The 16,860-nt window shown below is 47.1% G+C and overlaps 1 protein-coding gene across 2 annotated transcripts in view; it reads right to left on the bottom strand.

Annotated features, from left to right (window-relative positions):
- Positions 1–970: 970 nt before the first annotated feature.
- capn1 (calpain 1) overlaps positions 971–16,860 on the bottom strand; it is a 28,085-nt gene continuing 12,195 nt past the window's right edge. For both annotated transcript variants that reach the window (XM_030338839.1, XM_030338840.1), the window contains exons 5-22: positions 12,313–12,446; positions 11,911–12,079; positions 11,450–11,533; positions 10,830–10,915; positions 9,938–10,012; positions 9,152–9,312; positions 8,389–8,549; positions 8,093–8,104; positions 6,820–7,031; positions 6,316–6,355; positions 6,064–6,129; positions 5,910–5,967; positions 5,397–5,461; positions 5,056–5,124; positions 3,941–4,019; positions 3,378–3,494; positions 2,389–2,447; positions 971–2,155 (exon numbers count right to left, since the gene is read on the bottom strand). In XM_030338839.1, the coding sequence (XP_030194699.1) occupies positions 2,129–2,155; positions 2,389–2,447; positions 3,378–3,494; positions 3,941–4,019; positions 5,056–5,124; positions 5,397–5,461; positions 5,910–5,967; positions 6,064–6,129; positions 6,316–6,355; positions 6,820–7,031; positions 8,093–8,104; positions 8,389–8,549; positions 9,152–9,312; positions 9,938–10,012; positions 10,830–10,915; positions 11,450–11,533; positions 11,911–12,079; positions 12,313–12,446 (1,674 nt within the window). In that variant the 3' untranslated portion in view covers positions 971–2,128. The remainder of the gene's footprint in view (positions 2,156–2,388; positions 2,448–3,377; positions 3,495–3,940; positions 4,020–5,055; positions 5,125–5,396; positions 5,462–5,909; positions 5,968–6,063; positions 6,130–6,315; positions 6,356–6,819; positions 7,032–8,092; positions 8,105–8,388; positions 8,550–9,151; positions 9,313–9,937; positions 10,013–10,829; positions 10,916–11,449; positions 11,534–11,910; positions 12,080–12,312; positions 12,447–16,860) is intronic.

The following is a 16,860-nucleotide window of genomic DNA, read 5'->3' as shown; positions in this document are numbered from 1 at the left end:
CTGGTGTCTGTGGCACATGATGTAATAGTGCTGTTGCTCATCATCTCTGGAGACCTGGGTTAATCTGATGCTCAGGGGGCTCTCCCTGGAAAACTAACCTAATGATGTCTTTAGAGAACGTAATTAAGCCCCTCCACGAAAAAGTCGCTTTGGAAACCTAATTACATTTTTGAGTATGTTGTGTGAATTATAAAGTTAATTTTACACTCTGACCGGATTATAGCCTAGCAGCACGGGTGAGAGTGCGGTCGCTGATCAGCTCTGACCTGATGAAAATAGTTTTGGTAGATGTTACGTCACGTGAATTGTAATGCCAACTATAACCACTCACTCGGTTGTAGCTAGCATCTTCGTTGTCGAAGCGTGGATAGCTGATGGTTGTAATTATGGAAATGCAACGAGCTCTTGGGAATTGTAATGGCAATCATAACTTCTGAAAGGGAGAGAGCTGTGATCATTTTTGCTTTGTCTTAAAGTTGTCCAGGGTCAGTGTGGTGTCCAGTTTGGCAAATGTTTTCACGGTGGATAGATTGATGTCTTGTGTTTGGATGGAGGTCAAAGGCCAGGGTGGAGTCCCACTGGAAGCCAATGTGGAGGTCTGAGGTGGAGAGGGGAATGGTTGGGGGGGGGGGCATGGAAATACAGCACTTGTTCAAATTTGTACTTTGATGAAGGTATGGAGTAAAGTGAATTCGTACAACTATTAATGACAGTAGGCATTTTAATTATTCAATCAAACGTTCAATGGGAGAGGGTGAACGGGCATTTTAGTTCGATTTGGTATGGATGGCCATGAATGAATATGTAGAATGAATCATGTATTTTTTTATTTCAATCCCCTCTTCCATTCTCCTCACCCATCCACACTCGAGGCTTCCACACTTCCCCCTCCTCCATGCCCCAAGACGCCACTGATGGTGACCACGAGATAAATCACCTTATCCAAGACAAATAACTGCACACACAAGTATACCGGACTCATTTAAACATGCCATTGTTTAATTTCGTTTTTTTCTTTTACTGAAATACAAATATACAAATTTATATATATATAAATTTGTCAACTGCGCTGTAATAGATTATTTGAAGAACCCATTTGAACAACATTCGAGGGGCGACCGTGTCAAACAAAGCATTTGGGACCCTCACTTAAGCCTCTGCACCATTGAAGCACTTAGATTTTTGGCAACAAAAAAAGGCACACAATCCTTTATATAACCTTAAGATGGAAAGTGGCACTCCCAGCTCTCCGTAAATGTGCACGAGTGTTACATGTTTGAAGGAGAGACAGCAGATTAGCATGCTGAGCAGAATAGAGAGTTAGAGAGCAGACTGAACCACCATATCACACGGCACAAAGCATGCATAACCCATGACACATCTTCTCACAACCATACCCAACACATTGGCATGCGTGTACAACTGTTCCCTTTTTTTAATGAATCGCATTAGTGAGTAAAACAATGTTCGATGAAGTGTGTGCCACCTCTGGCTCCATTGTTTAAGAGTGAAAGTCAGATTTCGGTTTTCATTCAGTTAGGTAGATATAGGTATAATGATAATAGCGATAGTCTGTTTCAGGAATGCACCCAGCAAAACAGAAGAAAAACCCTCAATCGCTCTGATCAGACGTAAAACATTACACATAAAGTCCCAAAGAGCAGGCATCTGATCATAAAATAACACAAGCAATGCGCTGCGCTCAGTTGTAAACAGAGTAGAATCAGGGGGAAGCAAGCCCAGTCGATATCCATCCCCAAACGATCATCATCACCATTTACATTTGGCATTGGCAGGTCAGCACATAAGCGATTAACCCCTTCAGAATGTCTCCCATGTCCCGGGTCCGAGACCCAGCCGGTAGGCTGCACTGACGTAACCGTTCAGGGCACCCCCCCGTTTTGAGTTGGCAGGTCATGTGACGCGATAAGGCATTCGGTGGCACACATCCATGGCAAATTCACGTAAAATGAAATGGATGCGGGGGGGGGGGGGGGGGGGAGAACAAAAGAAGAAAGGCACTTCTGAAACACAAAATGAAGGGGGCCCGGGTTCGGGGGGATGGCCACTGGGCGGAACGATGTCAGCGTAGCGATAGCCTTGCTAGCGGTAGCCTTGCTAGCGTTGTCTAGGCGAACATGGTCAGAGAAATCCACTGTGAAAAAAGGAAATGAGAAAGACGAGGAAGTTAATGCATGATATGTGAGGGACTGGTAATGCAATGAAATCATGTCTGCTGCAACGCTTTACAGACATGATTTGTTATGAATGCTGCACTTAAAGGTGGACTGTTTGGAAATTTGCTCATATGAAAAAGAAAACAAAACTATTAATGAGGAAGGAGTAGGTGGAAGTGAAGCCAACAGGTTCTTATAACGGCCGTCCTACCTGCATGAAGTTCAGGGAAATGCATTTTTCTCTCTTGGTGTCCATTGTGTTGAAGGTCTCTGTGAGGCGGAAAGGAACAGGAAGTAGGTCACCACACGATGCACACAAACATGCATATTCTATGTCATGTTGCAGTCCTGAAGTCAGGGTAAGCAGGTGGGCCCTTTTCACCCGGCGGCCATCTTCCCCCACCCGGCAAACGTTGAGAAGCTAGATGGAGCCAAGATGGCTGCTGGTTGACTAAGGCCCATTGGATGACTTCATAGAACAACGTTTCACCTCAATTTAACTCGCATCTCTTAAAGACATTTCATTCTGGAGATTGAGATATTGGTACAGATGTTAGTACCTCAAAATCATTAATTAGTTAATGAATGACTTTATTACGTGTCAATATGCTAAGCACATAAGGTAGCACTGGGCGCAGCTATTAAAGAATCTGGTAGGACAGACGATTATATCTTTCAGAAGACTTCGGGATGGTTTGAGGTTAGACACGACTCGATCTCCATGACTACATAACAACGACAGAGTGGGCTCTTGTTCCCCTGGGAACGGTACAACACACAGTCTGACCTTGGCCAGGCAGCCATACAGCTCACAGGGAAATCTGAGCATCTTACCCTTACCCCCCACCCCCTCACTGAGTCTTCAGTTCAATACATTTGGCATTTAGGTAATAGTCATAGATTTCGGGGGGATATTTCCCTCTTAATACTTAGTACGCGTGTCTTTCCCCCCCGCCCCCCTCAATAAAAAATATGAAGCAGAGGACTTTTAATTGGACACAATAGACACCAAAAGACTGGTAACTGGTAAAACAGTATGTGCCTATGAAATCACAGTTTATTTTTATTTCTATCGGTGACTTTGAAAGTCTAATTCCGTTAGTTAGTTAGAGAGTCGATTAGTTAGAGCTAGTATTAAAAGCTACCACCAGTGGAAAGAGAGCAGAGCAGTGGCCCTAGGAGACGGGAGGGGGGACTCACTGAACATGGTCTCCAGCCGAACCAGGCACGTGACGAAGTTGTCAAAGTCGACGGTGAGGTCTTCCTCCGTGTAGCGCAGGATGATCAGCTGGAACAGGTGATTGGTCAGCTTGATTCCTGGAGGGGGCGGGCACAAACAAAGTACAATCACGTCATTGGCTGTTACTCCTCCATCATAGCTGATGTAGCAAAGCATGGACATCAACCAGAGAAAAAAGCCGGATATGATATTTGATGCTTTCACACCGAGTGGATAGAAGTGTACCCCAGTGTGGTCTTCTTAAAGGGGACATATTATACCACCAGGTGTGAGTGTGCTTAGCCGTTCCAAGCCGTTTTGAAAATCTGCCTCTTCCGACATCACTAGTGGGTGTGTCCACCTAGATGTGTGCTGGATAGATCAGTCTCCGAGCCTACCCAGTGGACTGTAGCAAAAGTTGTTAATTTATCCGTCATACATCTAGGTGGACACTTCTACTTATGATGTCAGAAGAGGCAGATTTTCAAAACGACTTGTAATGGATAATCACACACGTTCAGTGGTGGGGGGGGAGACGTTATACCTGCAGAGTCCAGTGCCCGTCGCATCTCGTAGGAGTTCATGGTGCCCGACTTGTCCATGTCAAACTGGCGGAATATGGTCTGTAGTGGTGAGACAGGACAGGGAAGAGGCTCGGCGTGAGTAGTTTAAAGAGCAGGGAACGCAGGGGAGGGAACACCTGGGTGGACATGCTGAATGACCTCCCCGACCCACCAATGGGATTGCTCCTGAGACCCGACCAACTACAATGCAGTGGTGTGCATGTGAATGGTAGTCTCATCAATCAGACTTTAGTTGCATGTCTTAAGTCTGCTTGCAGATGAGCTCAAATCTGGGTGAAGGGGTGCTTCACCAAGATTTGAGCTTCATCTGTGTTTCGACAAATCGTTTCGACCAAGCCTTATATCTAAGAAACTCGGCCAGCAGTGTCTCTCGGGTTTCAAATCAACTGGAGATGGGTCACTGTAGACATAGTAAGATCCCCTTCTGAACGTTTCATCCAGATCTCTGGAGCGAAACAGCCAACAAGACTTAAAGGGGACTTATTATACCACCAGGTGTGAGTGTGATTGGCCTTACAAGCCGTTTCGAAAATCTGCCTAATATGACATCACTAGTGGGTGTGTCCACCTAGATCTGTGCTGGATAGATGAGCAATGTTTACTTCAGTCCACTGGGTAGGCTGGTAGATAGATCTATCCAGCACAGATCTAGGTGGACACACCCACTAGTGATGTCATATTAGGCAGATTTTCGAAACGGCTTGTAAGGTTAATCACACTCACACCTGGTGGTATAATAAGTCCCCTTTAATAAAACATAATTCTGCCTTTGTAGTCCTACTGCTGTGTCCCCAAAGGACCTACTAGTAAACTAGTAGGACTGCTGGATTCGAGACACACACACACACACACAGACACACACACACACAAACAGACTACGGGGCACAGCTTGACTCCTGAACAAACACACCACAGAGTAAAGTAGCCAGGTCTAGGACACACGTGTTTGTGTTTGCTTGTGTGCATGCATGCGTGTGCATGTGTCCATGTGCATGTGTCCGTGTGTTTTTGTTTGTCGTGCGTGCGTGTGTGTGCGCATGCGTGTGCATGTGTCCTTGTGTGTGCGTCATCTCACCAGGTATCTCTTGATCTTCTCCCACAGCACGTGGAACTCTGCCAGCCCAAGCTTGCCGCTGCCGTCCGTCTGTTCGTGCGGTCACTAAGGAATAACTGTCACCCAGACGGCTGTGTTTGTTGATAGTCTCACTGTGTGTCTGGTCACTCTGGGCTCCGTTCTACTTTGAGTAACTGACCGAGCGAACAAGCTTCTCAGAGACAACAGGTCATGCTATCCTTTTTAGCATGAAGAGTATTTTTCTCTCCATTGTTATTATGCTAATCCATTTAAGGAGGGCAGAAGGCTAACGGTTGCTAAGTGATTCCAAACTAACTTTAAAATGTGTACGTGAAGGATACGTCCATGAGGTTTATCATGCTGCGACAGGCTTCCTTGCTGAAGCCGTCCGTCTTCAGGTCTTTGTCTGTTAACATGGAGAGAGAGAGAGAGAGAGAGAGAGAGAGAGAGAGAGAGAGAGAGAGAGAGAGAGAGAGAGAGAGAGAGAGAGAGAGAGAGAGAGAGACACAGACAGACAGACAGACAGACAGACAGACAGACAGAGTGTGTTTTGTTTTGAATTGGCAATATATTTGATTCTGTAGACTTGTTAAAGATGCAGTGTGAAGAATTTGTGGTATCTAGCGGAACAGACTTTGCAGAAGCTGAATATATGATTTCAAAGTATGATGTTGGAAAGGGAGGGTTGAGTGGGGATATATTATATAAATATATTCAGTTGGTTGCAATCTGCAACCACAATAGTTGCTACTTACTACTACACTTCACATACTGGACCTTTAATTATTCAAAATAGATTCAAAGTAGTATATTTGAATCTTAATAAAACATTAAAAGATTTTCCATTTCCTCACGTTTGCCGATGATCCTGTTCAGAATTGTTTGCAGTTCTTTAACACTGATTTCCATGTCCTGGTGGCATAGAAGAGCAAAAGTCAGGACTGTAATTCCCACAATGCACTCTATCCATGTTGTATTGATAGATTGATAGACATGATTCAAACTCACCGGCCCTGCCAGCTGTCTAAAGAGATTCTTGAAGGCTTGATCGATCTGACTCTCGTGCAGCTGGGTCTGCAGTGTCAATTAACACACACACACACACACACACACACACACACACACACACACACACACACACACACACACACACACACACACACACACACACACACACACACACACACACACACAGGAGTAATGAGTACATATTGTCTCTGCTTGGTATAGATTGGTCATGTGACAGAGCTCCCATCTCACCTCTGGGGGAAGTTCTGCTGTGACCTCATCATCAAGCTCCCTAGGGCACAGATAAAAATAAAATAAAACGTCAATAATGAAGCAAACATTTTATATATTGGATTATTATGATTATACGCTGTTTATTTTTTAATATCATCACTCGGAGAGTAGCGTGTTGTAAACAATCGCGGCCTGCCATGTCAACTCAGTTTCAGTGGCACCATTAGCATCACTGGCCTTGAATTTACGTTCGATTTTGAAAAAACTGCGTGAACTGAAGATTTTGACGTTAAGTAGAGTTGCAATACACTTTTATATCATAACAGACACAAAGTGTTTTGGCTCTGATTGTTTTATATTCTTGGTGGTTTATTGTACACACACAACCTATCATCGATGCCATAACACCGGACTTCTTTCGAGTCTCGTACAAAAGTAAACACAAAAACTAACGTAAATTAAACGTAAACTTAAAAAAAAAAAAAGACATCTTCGATGTCATCGTTTTTCTCTGCTACTCACTCGGAGTCGGTGGGCTTCTCCGAGAACACCCGCAGGACAAAGTCCCCCTCCTTCTGGGGCTCGAAGGTGGAGGGCACGATGATGTACTCCCCCGGGGGCAGGCTGAAGCGCGAGCTCACCTCCCTCAGGTTGATGAAGAGCTCGGAGCGCGCACTGGAGCTGTGTGTCAGGAAGTAGTCCCGCTTCAGGTGGACCGCCGACTTGCCCGCAAACTGACCGCCGCCAGAGGGAGGGAGGGAGGCGCTGTTACTGGGTTTGATTTTTTGGGGTTGTATTTGGTTGATCTGCTTGAACGCAAACATTGAGTTAACATTGTGACCAGGTCACAACGTCTCTAGGTTTAGCCGTCGAGCCAAAGGCACAGTTTGCTCACGAGCCGCAGTTCGCAACAATGCCTGGTTAGCAGGCAAAGTTCGAAGCCAGAGCAAATGTTTGAGACACTGAGGGTGGATTCAGCTTCTGTTAGCCCCAGGTGGCTGAGGCATGGCTGGTGTTGGGACTGCAGTGAACTTGAAAGGAGGTGTTAGCTACAGGGGTGTTAGCTACAGCGGTGTTAGCTACAGAGGTGATAGCTACAGCGGTGTTAGATACAGGGCTGTTAGCTAGAGGGGTGTTAGCTATAGCGGTGTTAACTACAGCAGTGTTAGCTACTGCTGAGTTCTTCGAAGAAAGTATTTCGGTGTGGTAATTACGGAGCAAAAGGAGGGGAAGTGTGTCGAACACGTGCTGAGCGACTCCCAGCTGATCAAAACTCTAACCCGCAAGTCTGAGCTACCGAAAGATTCTGGCGTCCAACATCTCTCTCTCTCTCTCTCTCTCTCTCTCTCTCTCTCTCTCTCTCTCTCTCTCTCTCTCTCTCTCTCTCGAGATTGATAGGGTCAAACCCGCGTGGCCTATGTGATCTGGGCGTGGCCGGTGTGACGTATTAGCCTCGGCTTCTTCACCTATCTAAAGGTGCTGCCTTCTGTGGATGGAGCAGCTATTGCAGCCTTCAGTAAGGTCCTGCTCCCCTTGTGGCTATGTACAGTATTTACGGCTTATATGTTTGGTCCTGCTTCCTAGTGGTTATGTGAGGGTAATGCAGCTTGTGTGTTTGAATCTGCTTCCTAGAGGCTATGTGGGGGCAGCTTATGTCCTTAAAATACATAACACTACAGAGGTGTTAGCTACAGCGGTGTTAGCTACAGAGGTGTTAGCTACAGGGGTGTTAGCTTTAGGAAGAAATGTTAGCTTGTATTTGATATTTTGGGGTGGGGTGGTGGGGAAGACTTACCTCTTTAGGCACCTGGGAGGAGGCAACAGAAGGACATAAAAAAGGAGTTAGAGGAAATGGGTAAATCCTTACAGTATAGTATTTCAGTGTTATGAATTGAAAGGTTTTCCGATTTCCATATACAGTAGGTCGCTGCATACACCTAACAATCATCCCTGTTCAATGACTTTTTCTGGCAGTGCTTTTCTTCTGCAGTAGAAGCATTTCCAATGATAACACGATTGAGACCTAATGACTGGATGACTCTGGGTAACGCGATGGCTGTAGGCACTGGACCTGATGTGCGGGGCTCTGACCTCATAGATGGCGAACCCGATGGTCTCCATGTCCTTCCCCTCCCGCCGCTTCTTCCTCCGGTCCTTCTGCATCAGCGCCACCAGGAAGCTGCACCCTGATTGGCCAGCGGTGTCCGGGTGCTCCAGAGCTACCTTGAACTGTGGGTTGATCCAGTAGGTCGCTGCAGGAAAGGGTACGTTATTTAAAAAAAAACGGGTGTCCTGGATCAGACTGGATCGCTCTTAATTGACCTCATTAGTGATATCCATGCCCATATATGGCAGTGGAACTGAGTTGCCAGCAGGGGGCCTCATTAACTCCCATACAAGGTGATGGTCAGTGCCCATGCGTCCCCACTATGTTTGGGCCTTCTATACACACTAAGTGTGTCTTGAGCGTTTTTATACCACCTACCAATGAGCTCTTTTTAACAAAGGGAAAGTCCTACAACGCCCTGAGCACTCGGCTGTGTCGGGACGGACGGGAATAACGTCTTTTGATTTTTGGCATCCAAAAATAGCCTTTAGTCCTGTACAATGTGAGCCAAAAAATAAACAGCACGCAACCTTCAAAGAAGTTAGAGAATCATACTGTAAAACGGATATTGCTTTAGTCAAAGTAATATGATTCAATTACTATAAGAAATAGAATAGTAATAGTAATAAGTAATAGTAATAGGTAATAGCACCAAATAATGTGTGTGTGTGTGTGTGTACGATTTGCAAAAGCGGCCCTGTGTTCCTCCGCAGTGTGGGCGGGGGGGGCGGGACTTCCTCTCCGTACCTGGGAAGTTGCGGCAGCCCCCGGCGGTGCTGCCGCGGCGCCACTCGCCCTGGTAGAGCGAGGTGCTCCACTTCTTCAGCTGGCAGTTCTGCAGCGCGTCAGGGGTCAGGTTGCAGATCTCCAGCCGGCTGAACTCCCGCAGGAAGTCGCTGAACGACATCCTGTGAGATGGGGAGAAGGGCGGGGGGTTAGAAAGAGAGAGCCATAAGGAAGGTAGGTTAGAGAAAGAGAGAGACATAAGGAAGGTAGGTTAGAGAAAGAGAGAGAGATGCAAATATGTGAAGAGGCCGAGAGGGAGAGAAAATAATTTGCTTACACACGCGCACACTCGAACGCACACACACACACTCGCACGCACACACATACACACACACACACTTGGAAGAAGTTGGAAGTTATTCAAATGTTTTAGCATTTAATGTGAAATGTAAGCATTGTAGTTGCAGGTTGCTACTAAAAAACCTGCGATGCTGAGCATAAAATACACCATCATAAGGTGTGTGTGTGTGTGTGTGTGTGTGTGTGTGTGTGTGTGTGTGTGTGTGTGTGTGTGTGTGTGTGTGTGTGTGTGTGTGTGTGTGTGTGTGTGTGTGTGTTTGTGTGTGTGTGTGTGTGTGTGTGTGTGTCTTTAGGCTTAAGCATGTTAAGCATATAAAAAAGATGTGCACACATGGACCAAGGCCCCACAGGCTGGTCATATCAGTATGACCCCACACTACTTTAAAACCCAAGTACAAACAGACTGAGATGAGAAAGGGCCTACGGGCTCTCTATGGCGCCCCCTACCAGAACTCTCCGTCCTCGCTGCGGTTCTGCAGTTTGCTGCGGACGTTGCGGTCCACACTGTCCCACTCCCTGGAGCTGAGAGAGACAGAGAGAGAGAGAGATGGAGAGAGATAGAGAGAGAGAGAGAGAGAGAGAGAGAGAGAGAGAGAGAGAGAGAGAGAGAGAGAGAGAGAGAGAGAGAGAGAGCGATGGAGAGAGAGACAGAGAGAGAGAGCGATGGAGAGAGAGAGAGCGAGAGTGAGAGAGATAGAGAGAGAGATTACACATTATATAATATTGAGAGAGAGAGAAAAATACGTTCACAAGCATTTTTGAATGAACAATGTTTACATATATGTTAGCGATAGAGAGAGAGAGAGTGATAGAGAAAGAGAAGGAGAGAGAGAAAGAGAGAGAAATAGAGACAGAGAGAAATAGAGGAATATAAATGACATATTATATAATACTGTTGACGTGAGGTGAGGGGAGCTCGGAGCATGGTCAAAGTAAACTGAGTGTCCATACAAGAGATAGCAGATACCGGTTTGATCTGGCCGGGTCAATTGGAACAACAGACATCACCACACAAATACTTTGAAATACCTATTTACTTTGAATGTATTTATTTACTTATCCATCACGCGATAATATATATTATCTAATAGGAGTGATGCAACACTCTGAGTCTAAAAAGGCTGCAACGCCCTCATGTTACCAGAGGGGGCGCTGTGGTCTGGTGGAAGTGTTTAGTTACTCTACAAAGTGTGGTCAGAGGCAGCCTACTGCAGACTGACGCCGCCCTTGCCCCATCTCTTTGTATCATTGTCCCCCCCACCCCCCCCAGCAGGAGGGGGGGTCCTCCTCCTCCTCCGCCCACCTGCTCCTACGTCACCTGATGGGAACGGGGCCTTACTTGTCGCTCCAGGAGCCGGTCCACTCCACCTCCCCCCAGGGGTTCCTGATGCGGACTAGCTTGGTGGGGGTCCCTCGGTACACCACCTGCAGACAGGTGAGACAGCACCGTCAACCTGGCTGTGTGTCTAACAGACCTGCAGGTCTCTGGATCCATGGTTCGTCTTGGTTCGTCTTGTTAGCGAATGTACAGTTGGACTTGGGAACTGGACTCAGGTCTTCTTATAGTCGTGTTGGTTTGGTGAAGGGATGTATTGATGATGATTATGATGGTGTCATTTGCAACAAACTTTCTCCTACGGGGGATTAATAACATTTTATCTATCTATCTATTATGATTCAGTGTAACTAATACACAGTGGGGGAGAAAGGTTCTCTGTACGTAGCTTAAAAGCATGATAGTCAAAGTCTGATCGAGTTAAATACAAGAAATCTGTAAGTGACATATGTACCTGACATTTAATACTTAAAATAAGTCCCTACAGCGTACAGCTTATTACAGCCTATTTCTTTTCTCTTCTTATGGCAGTCACAGAATCCCTCGATCTTCATGAGAACTCCTGGGGGACACTGCCCTCTAGTGGCCGTGCAGCGTCAGTGCGGCCGTGGCCCGCGACTCACCTCGTTCACGCCGGTCACAGAGTAGGCGTGTCCCTTCACCAGCTTTTTAAAGGTGACCGCCTCCATGTCCTTGTTACTGGATATCTGTACACAACACCAAGCACAAAAATGTGATTCATACATTCTGAGTGAAGCTCAGAGAGTGTTATGTAGATGTACTGCATTAGGGGCTTTACTGATGCGTATACCAGCTACTATATCTGCTCCATTGTGAACAATATCAGTATGGGTAGATGATGAGGAAAATGGCCAACATTCGATCTTTGTTTCATCCTATTTTCCGATGCAGCGGCTATGTTCATACAATATACTTTCAAAACGGTTCATATGCAAAAGTGAATGAATTAGTTTTTCGGGAAATCTATATAGATCACATGTGGTCGGGCATTGCGGTATCCATCAAAGTTTGAGCGTGTGTGTTTGTTTTTGTGTGTGTTTTGGGGGGGGGGTCTTCCACTGACGTCGATGGAGCAGCCCAGCAGGGAGCCCCTCTCGATGGCGCGGCCCACGATGCTGAAGAGGTCCTGGGGGGCCTTGGGCAGGTCGTACATCTCCGTCACGCCCCCCGTGAAGTCCTCGAAGCCCTCCGACGTGCTGCCCCCCGACAGGGCCTCGTAGCAGCCGTTCAGCCTGGGGGGGGTGGAGTCGGAGAGAAAGTTAGGATGTGTGTGTGTGTGTGTATGAGTGTGTTTGTGTGCGCATGTGAAATTCCTCACTCCTCATGAGCCCTCTTATAGGACTCCGAGAACCACCCCCCCCCCCCCCCCTCCCACCCCAACCACCACCGCAATGAGATTTAAAACAAGATGGGGGGAGGGGGGACAGGGGGAGGGTCCGGGGGGAGGGGGGTCTGGGGGTCTTACTTGGCGTAGGCCTTCTCGATCAGGGCGCTCCAGAATTCGGTGCCCTCGGCCGAGTGGACGAACAGCAGCTTGCCCTCCTTCACCGGGAGGCGGTCGTCTATCACCACCTCCACCCACTCTCCAAACTGCCAGAACTACACCACCAGGGGGGGGGGGGTGGGGAGAGCGATGGAGAGAGAGGGGGAGAGGGAGATGGAGGGAGGGAGAGGGAGAGAGAGAAGGAGAGAGAAGCAAGAGAGGGAGAGGAAAGGGGAGAGAGAGACAAAATACTGTACTTAACACTGAACATGACGGACATGAAGTAGAATACTTCCAAGGTTAGATCGAAAGACTTTGATCAGCCTCACCTGTGGTGAGCTTTATAAAAGAGTCTAGTCTGCTGCTGCCTGCCGTGTGATACAGTCGAGTTTAGTCCTTAAGTGGGGTGCCCACTAGCTCCTCCTCCTTTGGTTCTGATTGGGTAAGCTGCGTGCCTTTCATTCATTCATCTTTTCTTTTCCTTTTGCAATTTGGTTGATGTAATCTAATTTGTCTCTCGGCTGTGCATTGGTCTGAGCCAATCCAGAGAGGGGTAGAAACATCCCTCGCTCGCACCCACGCACATCGATGAGGGAGCTCTTGGTTGTCAGCCAAGAGGGCGGGGGGGGGGGATTGTGCTGCTGACACAGAACTTCACATAAGAGCAAGCGTGTACAATGTATTCTGATTATGAGATTCAAACCAACGATCAGAGCATGAAGGTTAATGGAGAAAATGTGTAAGCGTTTGCAACGCATCGCATGAATAAAGTTGAGACCAATAAGCTGCTTTTTGGTGGCTGCTGTGTATGATGCACTGGAACCTATAGCAAGCCTTCATATGTACCTGCCTGATGGCCAGCAGGGGGCAGAAATCACTATAAACCTCCGTTATATCATGGCAATTATGTATTTTGGATTGCTGTACTTCGTTATGCACCGAGTGGGTCGTAGTCTAGATCAACCACAATCTGCACTTTATTGTTATTTTGACATATGAATACACTTTTGAAGTATTCAATATTCTCATAAAGCAATCACATCTTTTCCCGAGAAGAGATTTGCAGTCTAAAATGAATGTTCCCAAACAAATAATCACATATAAACGACGCACGCACGCACGCACGCACGCACGCACGCACACACGCACACACGCACGCACGCACGCACGCGCGCGCACGCACACACACACACACACACACACACACACACACACACACACACACACACAGGGAGGGAGACTTTGCATGAGATTATTACCCAGCGCCTTGGAATTACCGACCAATGAGGGCTTTAATTGTCAGTTCTTGGAGGAAAACACATTACACTTCAATACCAGACCGGGAAACAGAGGAAGAAATGGAGCTCCTTGGATCATAGACCAGACTGCATCACTAGCAGCCCTGGTTGGAAGTCAGTAACGAGCCACCAGGGAAACAACATAACTACATTATTACATAGCCTTATTGCAGTATAATGGCTTTCTCTTTAGATGCATCAAAAGCATTTGATAGGATTAATCATGGTAAATTGTTTGTCAAACTCCAAGATCGAGGGGTTCCACCTTACCTGATAAGGATTTTAAAGTTCTGGTACACACAACAAACCATGCAAATTAGATGGGGCAGTAGTTTATCTGCACCCTTTCAAGTCACTAATGGGGTGAGACAGGGTGGCATTTTATCACCTGTCTTCTTCAATGTTTACATGGATGATCTTTCGAAGAAGCTTAAAGAGTGTAAGACTGGATGTATGGTGGGAGAGAGTCTTATCAACCACCTCATATACGCTGATGATTTGGTCATCATGTCTCCATATAGTGCTGGGCTACAGCAACTGCTTAAAGTGTGCTCTAGCTACGGAGTGCAATATGACATTAAGTTCAATCCTAAGAAGAGCGTTATTATGATTGCTAAAACTAAGGAGGATCGGAATCAAAAGTTTCCTTTATTCTTACTGTCTGATCGTACTCTAGAGGTGGTTATGAAGGTAAGGTATTTAGGTCACATCATCACTGATGATCTGTGTGATGATGATGATGTCCAGCGCCAGTGCTGTAAGCTTTATGCACAGGCCAATATGTTGGCACGCAAATTCCATATGTGCACAGAAGATGTTAAAGTAAGTCTTTTCAGAGCCTACTGTACTCCATTTTACACAGCTCAGCTCTGGTGTAAATATAGAACAGCAAAATTGAAGAAACTACAGGTAGCGTATAATGATGCGTTTAGGATCCTCCTTAAGCTTCCAAGATGGACAAGTGCTAGCTCTTTGTTTGTGACTAGTAATGTCCCCACCTTTCATGCTGTATTAAGGAATTTTATGTACAAATTTATGTGTCGACTTCTAGAGTCAAAAAACAATCTAATAATTGCACTCGTTGACACTAAACAGAGTGATACAAGGTACTCCTCTGGGTTGTGGAAACATTGGAATCGATGCTTACATGTATTTTAATCTGTGTGACCTCGTATTTGTATTGTCATGTAATTTGTATTCTTGTCTTGTAAATGGAACTTCGAGTCCGGAATAAAGTATTCATTCATTCTATCCCTCTGATTCTTCGTATATCTTCTCTGTCAAAAATAATCAGAGGTACCACTTGTTTAAAAGGAGAGGAGAGAAGTGCTGATTTCTGAGACTGGGGACCTTTCAATCTTTCACAGCCCTGTGCGTGCTTGTGTGTCTGTGTGCGTGCGCACATTGTGCCATTGCTTTGTGCGTAAAAGCCTGTGCTGCATGATGAGAGCCGGGTTTACAATGTGATATATGTACAGTAGAGAGAGGGAGAGACAGAGAGGAAGAGGGAGAGAGTGACAAAGGGAGGGAGAGAGGGAGGAGAGAGAGGAAGAGAGGGAGAGAGAGATGGAGGGAGCGAGGTACAGAGAGGGAGAGGGGTGGGACTGACAGAGGGAGAGAGTGAGGGAGAAAGAGAGAGGGGGAGAGATAGAGGGAGGGAGGGAGGGAGGGAGGGAGTGAGTGAGAGAGGAAGGGAGTGAGAGAGGAAGGGAGTGAGAGAGGAAGCGAGGGAGAGAGGCGTGGAAGGATGGATGAATTTTGCATGCCCTGAAGAGCTACACGGCCCGCCTGTGGGACATGCTGATTCAGGTCACGGTTGGCTGCAGATGTGTGGGGTGCACTGGAGCGCACGCACACACACACGCACACACACACAAAGGCACACACACACACAGGCACATACACTGAATTGGCAAGAGCTTCCTGCTTAGAACCGTAAATATACACACACACAAATAGACACAATTACCCTTCTTTTCCACATGCACACATTCCTGCACCCACAGGTCCAATCACTGATGCACAATTTATTGCTGCACGCAAATCGTACAAGAACACGTGCATGCACACACACACACACACACACACACACACACACACACACACACACACACACACACACACACACAAACACACACACACACACACACACACACACACACACACACACACACACACACACACACACACACACACACACACCAGAGCTGCACTACAAAGGCCTCTGAGTATATCTCAACTGCTCTGGATGATACACATAATCCCTTCCACCACAGCACCCCCACAGGAAGCCCAAGTTTTGGCAAGCCCACCCCACATGTGCACACACGCACATGCACGTGCACGTCTTCAACAACACCCCCCTCCCTAACAGAACAGCGAGTGTCACCATGACATCGTCTATAGCACATGCCACTGTGAAGCTGCAGTGTTCAGCAGTGTAGTGTTCCGCACACACACGCTTTTGCAGATCCAGACTTGTGACCCGACTAAGGCCCTTTCTCCAGGGGGAGGGGCGGATGTTGGCGGGAAACCACTTTTCAATTTAGAAAATGAGCTGGCTATCGAGCCGCACTTTGGCTCATTCCCCACTGACTCAGCAGAGATTGTTTGGTCTTCCTAATTCCTTAGATGTCTGCTTCACCCGTTAGGGCCACGGAGAGACCGCTAGGGAGAGGCAGGGGGAGACCGTTAGAGGCGGGGAGATACAGGCAGCGGCAGGGAGAGACCGTTAGAGGCGGGGAGAGGCAGGGAGAGACCATTAGGGGGCAGGGAGAGACACTTAGGGGCAGGGAGATACATGCAGCGGCAGGGAGAGACCGTTAGAGGTGGGGAGCGGCAGGGAGAGACCATTAGGGGGCAGGGAGAGACCGTTAGAGGCGGGGAGAGGCAGGCAGCGGCAGGCAGCCCAACAGCCCCGTTAGGCCTCCAGCCCGATGAGTCAGTGGTGGCGGAGCACGGCACACAGGAGGAGAGGGCATAAGGCACTAAAACAAGAAGGGCTGGCAGAGTGTGAGGGTTTGTGTTCAGATATGTAGAAGGTGTGTATAGCCTGGCTCTCAGCATTTTTTAGGGTCGTTTGTGTTTGTTGAGGCATTCGCATTCATCGATTCACGAGGCGCAAGTAGTGTATTTGTTAGCATGTGCATTGTGTGTGTTTGTGTGTTCTCCCTTTGATTCTATTGTATCTCTCTTTCTTTCTCCTTCTCTTTGGCGGTCAGTTTGGCCCACA

Source organism: Gadus morhua, chromosome 17 (assembly GCF_902167405.1).
Source record: "Gadus morhua chromosome 17, gadMor3.0, whole genome shotgun sequence".
NCBI lineage: Eukaryota > Metazoa > Chordata > Actinopteri > Gadiformes > Gadidae > Gadus > Gadus morhua.
The sequence above is the reverse complement of the archived record's forward strand: the minus strand, read 5'-3'. Positions and strand labels throughout refer to the sequence as shown.